The 11,435-nt window shown below is 35.8% G+C and overlaps 1 protein-coding gene across 1 annotated transcript; it reads left to right on the top strand.

Annotated features, from left to right (window-relative positions):
• The first annotated feature begins 273 nt into the window (after positions 1 to 273).
• On the top strand, positions 274 to 10,912 carry LOC114377551 (SAC3 family protein C-like). The gene is made up of 8 exons (XM_028336111.1): positions 274 to 568; positions 2,785 to 2,885; positions 3,562 to 3,783; positions 4,543 to 4,764; positions 4,865 to 4,950; positions 5,358 to 5,454; positions 6,204 to 6,296; positions 10,436 to 10,912. Exons 1-8 carry the CDS (start codon positions 331 to 333, stop codon positions 10,592 to 10,594), a joined length of 1,218 nt encoding a protein of 405 aa, XP_028191912.1. The 5' UTR covers positions 274 to 330; the 3' UTR covers positions 10,595 to 10,912.
• Positions 10,913 to 11,435: the final 523 nt, after the last annotated feature.

The following is an 11,435-nucleotide window of genomic DNA, read 5'->3' as shown; positions in this document are numbered from 1 at the left end:
TAAATTATATTTTAAATTAAAAATATATTATTTGAAAGGAACAAAAAAATTATAAATTAAATTAAAATAAGACATCTAACTCAATAAAAAATAAATAATAATTCTAAAAAAATATTATGTGAAATTCCTAAAACCACTTTCCTTAAAAATTGCTCAAATCATTCAAATTTATATTAAGAATCATATATAAAAATTAAAATTATTTGCAGGAAAAAATAAAACAAAAAAAAATATCAACTGTAAGTCTGTACGAGACTTTAAAAACTAAAATAAAAAAGTCAAAACAAAAATAATGAAAACGAGAGTGAAGCAGCTAAGAGGGGAAGAGCGATGGAAGGTGGGTACGGAAACCGTGGTTCCTCTTTCTCCCAATCACGTCGTGGTCGAGGTCGCGGTCGCGGTCAAAGATTTCCTTCGAATCAATCCAAAGTTTCAAGTTTTGCCGAAAGGGGCACTCCTTCTTCTAGTAGTGCCAACAGAGCTTCTGCCTCTGTTATCAGTAACACGCAAGAAGACGACGCACAACCATCTTCCAATTTTGTTGGAACATGTCCTTACATGTGCCCAGGTAAACACTTTTTTGTTTTTTTTGGTCTTAACCTAAGGATAAAGAGATCTTATTAATCCCGAGTTCGGCTCCGGCCGAAAGGTAATTAAAGTCTGGCCCGCTAAGGATCGAACTCGGATAGTACAAGAAAGATGTAACCTTAACTTCATCACATTAATTATTTGTGTCCAATCACTTGATTAGCTAAACATTCTAATAATAATATCTAATGTATGGAAATGAAATCAATTCATGTTAGCAAGTTGCAATGCTGGATTTTATATCATGACGCATCCTTTCGGTGGGATTGCTAAAGAATGAGAGAATGTTTGTGGTTGCTATCAATAGGGATTGGGCGTAGCAAAAGAGGTTAGTTAATTTATGCAAAATCAATTTTAGACTCAGAATCAATTATTTAACGTGAAACCAAACACGCACTTAGTGTCCGATTGTGCCTCGATCAGAATTATATCTGAAGTAGAATATCTGAGGGAAACCGAGAGAGAGTGGGATTGCTGTCAATGTAATAATTTTTTTGTCAGTTATTGTCAATTGAATTATGAGGTCAATGAAGGAAATATCATTAAATGGTTTCCTTTTGGGTGCTAAATCCTTTCTGATGTATACTGAAGATACTAGGTTAGTATATGAGGTAACAATGTTTGTGCTGGTGAAGCTAAGGCGGCAGAAAGAAAATGATGCAAACTGCAAAGGAATCGGTCAAGAGTGCTGATGTGAAGAAGCTGTTTTGTTTGATGATTATTGTGGTTCTGTTGTTCTTTTTTTATCAGCAAATGTTAGTTTGTTAGAATGTTAGTTTTATTTGTAGATTGGATTGAACCCGTGACCTTTCGCCTCTTCCCTTCTTCCTTAACCATCCAACCAACCTTATATCTTTGATTGTATTATTTTATATTTATATTGCATTGGTGTCTGGTGAGCTGATGCAGTTTTAAGGACACTTATTCACAAGGTTATGGTTGCGATTACTAATGTGGCTGAAAATTGTAAGTGAATGTGGCTCATGCAGTCCAATTGCGAAAGGGAGAAGGGATAGAAGGGAGTTGCATTTTGTTTTGTATCACTTGAGAACTGAGCTTTATCTCTGTTCATTTTCATAAAAGAAACAAAATTATTCTCTTTCTTTTCTCTATTTTTGTTGGGGAATTCAAGGGAAGGAAATACTAGGGAGATTTGCACCAATGGACCATGACCCACCACATAAGGGTCAGGTTTGTGGGTCTTCTCACTTATATGGTGGTCAACTTTTTCACGTTTGTCTGATGTAGGACTTCACCTCATACTTGTAACCCAACAATCTCTCCCTCAAGTATGAGTCTCTTTCACATGGTAGTCTTCCCCTCGAGCGGAAGTCATTATCATCTACATCAGGGAGATTTACACCAATGAACCACGAGCCACCACATAAGGGAACTTGACACCACACTTTAACCCAAAACTTTAAGGCTTAGGTTTATGGGTTTTCTCCTCACTTATATGATGCTCAACTTTTTCACTTTTACTCGATGTGGGACTTCACCTCACACTTGTAACTCTACAATTTTCACTCTGGGTTCCTAACAATATGGAATGTAAATTTAGCGAAATTTGAATTAATCTCGGCTCAGAAGGGAAAATTGGAGATCATGTTGGTGTTACTTGAGATTGAAAGATGCTGCTCAAGCTTAAAGGAAAATTTTATGTCGCAACCATATGGTTACAAATGCTTTATTGTATTGATTTTTAGCTGAGTATCACAGAGATGAAAATGCTGCAATTTTAAGAATGAATGTATTAGAGGGAGAGTAAGAGTAGCATCTAGTCATCTATTGAGGAAAACATGATAGAATAGCATCTAATATTTTTTGTTCATGTGAGAAGAAGACCATTAAAAGCATTGCTAAAAAGAGTTAATTAGATGGAGGATAACCCGATAGTTAGAGGTAGAGAAAAACCAAGAAAAACTGTGAGAGAAACCATTAAAAAGGACTGAAATTTCAATGACTTGGCTTTTGAGAAAACACAATGGTGTGATTTCTCATTTGATCTATGTGGCTAACTGCATTGTAGTTAGAATAGGAAAATACTTTTGCTGACTGTTTTAGCTTTGTTGACTCATGGTAACATAAACTTTTCTCTGTAAATTATTAAGACACCACCCATTTCAACTAAATTCATTTATTTATTATATATCTACCTGAAACTTCTATTTTCAATTTTTTTAACTTTATCCACAGAAAGAGAGAGGATCCAGCGTGAAAAACTGCGAGATTTGGCAATTTTTGAGAGGCTACATGGAAATCCTGGAAAATCATCCCCAGCTCTTGCTGTCAAGAAGGTATGGCCAAAGTACTCTCCCATATTATCTGGTATTTACCTTATTGGGTGTGATTGTGTCTAGTTTAAGAAGGATGTACTCTCAAGCACCATGCTAATTTTACTTTTCATCTACTTTTGACAACCGTGCAATTAAAGGTATTGTAAAACTTTTGTTGTGTGAATAAATTGATTATACCAATGTTGTCATTTCTACTTGAATTTGATGTTTCCCATTCAAAATTATGTCCTGGGGGTCATTACATGGTTCAAGTTTGATTAATTCAATTATCATAATTTTTAGAAGTTCATAAGTTGTAGGCTGAAACTGCTGTGTATTTCTTTGTATGTTTAATTATATAATCTGTTATATAGTACCAAATTAATGTCTATTGTTTCATTGTCTTGTCTATTCTTTATTAACTTGTAGCTTAATGCCTGATTAAGGATAGCAAGCTGCATTGTGATATAGAGTATGTTTTTGAAAGATATTTATCATGGTGCATTATAATGTGAATTTTATAAAGTATGTTACTTATTTGCTGTCCCTTTACTTCCTTTAAGATTATATTTTCTGCATTCGGCATAGATGCATGGTTTTATGGCATATAAATTGCTTTTGTTTAGGAACACCTCTGTTCTTACTTATTAAAAATCTATTAGTTTCAGAGTTTTTCATCTTCCATTTTATTTTTCAGTTTTGCAGAACTATATCCACCAAATATGTTCAAGCATCAGATATGCGGCCTATTACTGTTTTGGAAGACACTTTAAATTACCTTTTGAGTTTGCTGGAATCTAAAGAGCATTTGTTTGAAGTAGTTCATGACTTTGTCTTCGATAGAACGAGGTCCATACGCCAAGATATTACCATGCAAAATATTGTAAACAAGAAAGCAATTTACATGTATGAGGGAATGGTATAATTTTCTGTCTCAATTTTCTTTGATTTGTACACTTTATTCTTTTCTCTTAGAACTGCATTAGAGTAGATGATTTAAGTTGCATTTCTGATACTTGATTTGCAACTTAAGGTTTAGCTAAAGTGCTAAACTTTGAAGGTCCATTTATCTCATATTCACAAGTTATGTTTAACACATTAGACGATTATCTATAAAACAAAATGTTCAATGCAAGTGCTTAATTCTAAATACTAGTCCTAGACTCCAAACTTGGGGACTAATTGCATCTACTTCTCCGTATGAAAAAAATATGAACCTTACTGGGTTAATAAATCAATTCAAATTGACAAAAATTGCCTGCGAAAGTTTAAGTGGTTCGACCCTCAAAAGACATTAACTTCCACAGTGGTTCCATGTGACATCAATGTCTTTTTTCTTTGATCCATTGTACACCACCAAAAAGGGACAAGGGTGCAGCACTGTGGAAGGAAACAAAGCACAAAAATCACCATGGGTTGGGGGATACGCGTAAAAATAAAGAGGCAGAGTATGGGGACCAGCTCTAAGCCTTTAATCTAGGTCTTTAAACAAGAAAAACAGGATTGGAATTTAGTGCCTGACTCTAACAGGATTGCTTCCTAAAGAGTATATCTGTCAGAAACCCAAAAAAAGTCAAGTTGGATAGTATGATCAGATAGTATTGTATGCTTTCTGAAGCATGCATTTACAAGCTATGGAATTCAAATAATGAGCTGAACAATATATTTAATCATGCAGGTCAAATTCCATGTTGTATCTCATTACAAGCTTTGGTGTTCTATGTCTGATCCAAACACTGCATCGTTGCATCATCTCAATATGGAACAGCTCACAAAGACATTGGCTTCTTTGTTCAATCTGTACGAAGCAAATCAAAATTCAAATCATGTGCATGAGAATGAAGCTGAGTTCCATTCATTATATGTGCTGCTTCATCTTGGTTCTTACAGCCAACCGATGGTTAATCTCTACATCATTGGTGTGATTAATTATGTTTCTCTTTTCATGTTAAGCCTTGTTGCAACTTAAGTTATGAAATGTAGCTATTTCTAATGCACAGGGGGAGCCACTTTCTTTGTGGTTTCAACGTGTATCAACTCCAGTATTGAAGTCAAAAGAAATGTGTTTTGCTAGGAGAATCTTACGGTAACGTTTCTTGTAATTTTTTTTACCATGAATCAATTATTTCAAAACCTTAAGTCAAACAGATGAATGATTTAATATTATATCTCTAACATGCCACCTTTCACTTGATTGCTTTGGGCTTAAAATATAGACAATGAACAGAACCACCTATCATGTCTGAAATTCAACTTTTTTTTAAAAAAAAGAAAAAATTGGACTAGATAGGATCAAATTCTTGATTACATAGACATAGAGGCTCTGATGCTATATCATGAACCATCTGTCCCAAAAGCTTAAACTATTATAAATGGTTCTATAACATCATTAATATTCTTGATTTTAGTAATAAAACAGTTTGATTTTATCTTGTCATTTTTTCATATAACTGTATGCATGTCAATTATTGATATTGTCTTTTCTCTTGACAGATCATTTCGACTTGGTAATTATAAGGATTTCTTCTGTACTGCAGCAGCTCAGGCATCATATCTGCAGTTCTGCATTATGATGCCTTATATCAATGAAGTAATTACTGTAACTAGAGATTGTGTTATTTTCCTAACATTCTATAACTTATTTATTTGGGCATTCTTTTTGTGTCTAAGTTGATGCATGTCTACTTGCGTTGTGCTTGTTACTTTCGTCATATGTATTTTAACACAAATCATCTTTTGTCATTGTAATAGCTATTTTTAAGGATAAACTCAATAGGCTATGGCTAAAATATCAAAGATCTACAGAATAAATGAAATGCAAGGGAAGACATGGAACATTATATAGGGATCATCACTGTTTTACCAAAAATGTACTCTGGTTCATCTTATCTCCCATATTCCAAATAAATCAGATAAATATGCCAACAACTTAACTATTGCCAAAGCTAAGTAGCTAACATCTCAGACCAATCTCATCATCTCAACAATTCCAAACCACATTTGTGCACTCCACATGCATCAGCAATTAGTCTGTGCTGTAGGATTTTGTGCATATGTACCCTCACATGGAAGTTCAAGATCAAGGGATCAGTGTTTGAGGATCTTAATTACAGAAAGAACATATTATAAAATAAATACCTTCACCTTGCATCTCTTTCCCAGAAATTTCCACCTTTAATTTGTTATTTATAATTTATCTTACATTGTGAAGTGGGCTACATAGATCTATTGATGACATTGAGCTCTATAAGAAACCAAATTTTCAATACATTATGATATCCTTCATAGCATCTGTTCTACATTTATTGATAAGTGTTTTGCTTGTTTTTATGCTAAAAGGTTCGTGTGCTGGCTTTATCTTGCATAAATTTTGGTGGATACAAGCTTCATCCATATCCTCTGTTGGATCTTTCAAAACTCCTGTTCATAAAGGTATGGATTAACAATTGTATTTAAAGTTATTTCCCCAATTAAGTAAACAATGTAGGTTCTGTATGATACTTTTGTCATAAGGATCTCCCTTCTAATAAGTTAATCTTTTGGGATGAACTTATTATAGGCTTAAGGAACCAGAATCGTCCAAAGTAAAAGTCTCCCTATGTGGGCACCTAGAGTGTGACGTCATAAGTTGCAACTTTTGAGGGTGTTAGACTGTTAGGACAGCAAGGTAAAAGAATATTTTCTTGAAAGACTAAAGGGCAGTCAAAGTAGTTAGCAACAGTTATGGCTGTCACTGCCAGTGCGTTAAAGGAGGTTCAGTTAGATAAATAAGAGGAAACAAGGATAGAATGGACTATGGAGGCATTCAGTAAATTGTATTGAGTGTGAACAAAGTGCTAAGTTGCAAAAGGGGAAACCCTTTCTGAAGGGAAACCTCTTGGAGGAGGGTTTCTCTCCTTGGTTTGTTCAATTTCAGTCAACTAATGAAAACATTATTTTCTTTTCTCCATTTCCATGAGGGATTCCTAACACACTTCGGTCTGATATTATGATAGTGGAGCACTTATTGAGAACACTTCGGTCTGATATTATGATAGTGGAGCACTTATTGAGAAGGTCTACGTGGGAATGATAAGGGGCATGCAGGAAATAATTTTAACAGGATTATTAATAAAGAAAGAGGGGGGAATAGGGGAGTTAGTTATCAGTTGAGAAGTTGTTGAGGGGAGAGTCTTGGGACCTCCATGAATGACCCAAGGTATACAGTAAGAGAAATAAAGTCCCACACACTTTCTTCCGTTTTCTTTTGTATTTTCATTTTCATTCTTGTTACTCTTCTATCAACTGGTATTAGAGCTTTCCACCACGTCTTTCAGATGCAAACGAGTGGCAAACATGGTGGCATTATCATTGTAGTGTTCCCCTAGGACTAACCAAAGGGCTAATGCACAACTAGCTCACTTGGGTGCCTGGCAATAGAGTGTGGTGGGATGCTAGGATTCAATTGTAAGATATGGGTCTTGAGTCACATATTGACATTGGAAGTATGAGATTCTAGTGTGGGGTTTTATATGTCTTTAGGCTCTCCAACTACAACGGTTAGTTTGTGGTGTTGTTCCCCTGAGGTTCTTATCAGACTAGTTACATCCCATGTTGGATGAAATGAATAAGGAATTAAAACCTTGGAAATGTCAATGGAACTCTAGAAGGTAGACGATGCAGTTCTCAGCTCTTAGAGATTAGGAATAGCATGGAGAGAATTGATGGCATCAAACAGTTCCATGGGCATTGGATGCGTAAGCAGGGTGTCAAGTTGAAAGATGAGGATACCCATGACAATGAGCATGTGGTGCATGATGGGGTTCTTCCTCCCATGCACAAACATGCTGAGGAGCATCCAATGAGAAGTGGGAAGGACTGCAATGGAGAGGAGTCTTGTTCTTGAGTGAGAAAGATTGAATTGGTCACATTCAAATGTAGTGACCTCTTGAGTTGGATAGGGCAGGCTGAAAATATATGAGGTGCATCAGACAAAACTGGCAAAGAAGGTAGAACATGCTTTCATCAATATGGAAGGTATTGCGATCTGTTGGTTCTGCTTCTTGAGGAAGAAGATGCCAGTTTTGTCTTATGAGCGGCTGATAGAAGCTGTTGTCTGATTGGTAAGTGCACCAATTCGTCCGAGTAGTAATTAAAACGGTAAGACCGAGTGTCGAGTCTACATGGACTTTGATTGTACTCAGAGTTTGTATATATTCAATTTTAAGCAATCAATGAACTAAAATTGATATTGGTCAAATAATGATACGGAATATAAAATTTGACATAAATAAAGATAATTAAGCATAACACATTAAAGAGATAGAATACAAATGCTCAGGGAGTGAGTTGTCAGTTGAAGTAGGATTACGGAGCGTGTTGAGACTCAACCTATCAAAACTACTCTTGATGCAACATTAAGTATTTTTCACTATTTAACGTTATTTCGATTATTACCTTCATCCACTAACATACCCTAACCATGATTCCTCATGTGAAAGAGCCTAAATTACCTAATTTCACTTCTAATCCCTTAAAAGCTATATCAAATAATTTGCTTTAAGAATAAAGATGCATAAATAAGGCTAAATAATACAATTCTATCCCTAGACATGGATTATTCTTTTCAAGTTCTTAGGAGATAAACATTTTCCAATGCATAAATCCTATAACACTACATGAGCATGGGTGATCAAGCCATAAACATGATATTAAGCACAAAAAAGAGACAATGATATCAAAATAACATTAAATAGATAGTTAGAATCATTACATCGAGAGTGTTTGGTAGTTGAGCTCCCAACAATTGGTGGTTTAGCCTCTCATTGTCATGAGAGACTTACTAATACAAAAAGAAAGCAAGAGGTATGGAAGAAAATGGAGAAAAGGGTCCCCAAGTGAATGGGTTTTCTCTCGTCTCTCGTGTCCTAGCTTCTCATTTTGGTTCCCCAAAAGAACTGCTTGATTTTTCCCTTCTTTCTCCTTTAAAATGCAGCACAATCGTGTTTTGCGATATTGACCGTGCGCTAAACCGGCATGTGCTCGCTAAGCGCACGTGCAAAGTCCAGCTGGCATAAGTGACTGTGCGCTAAGCCGCAAGGTGCAGGCTAAGCCGCAAATGCGCACTAAGCTGTCAGATGCGCGCTAAGCCTGACCTCCAAGTTGGCTCCTCGCGCTGAGCCGTTGTTGACGCGCTTAGCGAGCTACTCCAATTCTTCAACCATTTTCCAGGCCTCCTACTGCGTAATTCTACAAAAAAATACACTCCAAAACACTATAAAAGAGAGGAAAATTAGATAATTGCTATGTGATTTAAATATTTAAATTACGTAAGCATATCAATTATCAGAAGCCTTGATCCAATGTTTTGGTGGAAGAAGTTTTGGTAATGTGTATGACCATTGCTACTGTACAAACCGGTTCCGGAGAGGAATGTCCAAGAATTTGCGTCCTTGGTGGCTTGACTTCAGAGGTCTCAAAGGCACAGCTTTTAGGATACTCCTTGGGATGTTTATGAATGCAAGCATAGTGAAGGGTTTGGGATGTGTGATCCAATCAATATCTTGAAGTCCATCACTATTGCCTGAGATGAGGAAGAAGAGCTATGTGCCACTGGACTCATTGATGATTCCCTATTTCAAGCTCCAGCATCAGGTTTCATGCATCCTTTGACCCAAGGAATTGAATAGGTTCTGTTGGGGCAGCTCTGGTACGCCTATCCAGTATAAAGTAGGAATTAGCGTTATCAGGCTTAGTCAAGAATGCCTCTGATCTGGAAAAGTATTTAACCAAGAGTGTGGAAGGGGGAGAATAGAGCTCTGGCATATTCTGCAACAAATTCTAGCGCCGACAACACAAACCCATCGAAAAACAGAGGAGCTTGATAACTTCCAGTATGGCACATGATTTAGTTGAACGCAGATGTTTGGAAAAGATCATGTGCCTTACAATTTTGGTGGAAGATGGGCAATTCAATGAAAGGTACATTGTATGGTTAAATTTTGGAAGCTATGACGTAAACACTATTCACTATTATTTGTCCAGTATGAACCTTAGGACTGCAGCAAGAGGTTATTTTCCTGGAAGAATAAACGGGAGATAAAGTAGTTAAGAACAGTTAGAGCCATTAATTTAAGGAGACTCTATTGGATAGACGGGCAAATAAGGGTAGAAAGGAGGTATACAGGAAGCTGTATTTGTGTGAACTAAGCAAGTGCTCAATCGTAAAAGGTAAATCCATGGAGGAGAGTTTCTCTCTTTGTTCTGTTCAATTTCAGTTAATCTGTTAAATCATCTTTTTTTTTCTTTCTCCATTTCCATATAGAGAGGGCATATCATCTTATGCCCCACGTAGACCAAGCACAATGTGCTACTTAAGTCATGAAATTCTCCCTCTCAATAGGTTAGTCTTTGGGGATGGGCTATTCCTATGGGCTTAAGATGTACATTGACTATTCAATTAATATATAATCTTGTAAGCTTTATCTTATCACAAGGTTTAACCCAAGTTGTAACATTAGTTTTGTTATGTCAGTGTCTGTTGATCTTTACACGTGTTGTGGCTATATTTTATTTTGAACTCTGTATGACAGGAATCAGATTTAGAATCCTTTTGCAATCATTGCGGTCTTGAGACTGGTACAGATGAATCTGGAAATAAGCTACTTCCCACAAAGCAAACTACATTCAGTCATCCCAAAGGTGGGTTCCAAAGATATAGTTTCTTGGGCTTGCAAGAATATGAAAGGTAGTTTCAGAGCTTTTGTAGATCCTGGATGGCCACACCTATTTTCACTACTTTCCCTAGGTATTATCGAGATCATACTTGGTGTTGGTGATACAATGTGACTATGATCGTTCACAAGTGTCTCTTTGTGGTGCTTTTGAAAACATGGGAACAAATTGTACTATACACAACTATTTTTGCACCCTTATGCCTTATTGTACATTGAGTCTGTATTTGGTACGCGACAATTGTATAACTCTTTAAGCTATCTGTAAACCAGTGTATGTAACATTATTATGGTAAGGTTTCTCTTTACTTGCAGTAACAAACTAACAATTAGGTAGCATTGCATGGTTAACTGATACTAACGATATAAAATCCGTTTTCAGCAGGTCAAAACCACATCCCATGCATACTATATGGTTTAGGACAAAAAAAACTTTATTTTCTGCCTTCATAATTCGAAGCTAATGCCCTGTTTGTTAGAAAGGAGAAAAATAGGATGAATGAGTGGAAATAAGTAAGAAATAAAGTAAAAATTAAAGATGTTTAGTTGAAGAAAAATAGAGAAGAGATGAGGAGAAACAGAGAAATGAGTGAAAATAAACAAGAAATAATATAGTGGGTCCCATTAATTTTAAGATTATTTCTCCTTTAAATCTTCTCCAAACAATCAAAATAATTTTCATCTCCTCCCCTCCCCAATTTCTTCTCCACCAAACAAATGCTAAGGTTTGCTAAATATAAAATCCATTAAATCTGGAATTAAATCTGAAATTTCCTCAATTAGCTAATTTCTAGGCTAGAAAAAAGAAAAAAGATTATCTCAACAAATCTGAAATAATAATTTCAAATCTTTCCTATTT

This window comes from Glycine soja, chromosome 11 (assembly GCF_004193775.1).
Source record: "Glycine soja cultivar W05 chromosome 11, ASM419377v2, whole genome shotgun sequence".
In the NCBI taxonomy this organism is placed as follows: domain Eukaryota; kingdom Viridiplantae; phylum Streptophyta; class Magnoliopsida; order Fabales; family Fabaceae; genus Glycine; species Glycine soja.
This window is presented reverse-complemented; position numbering and strand designations above follow the sequence as displayed.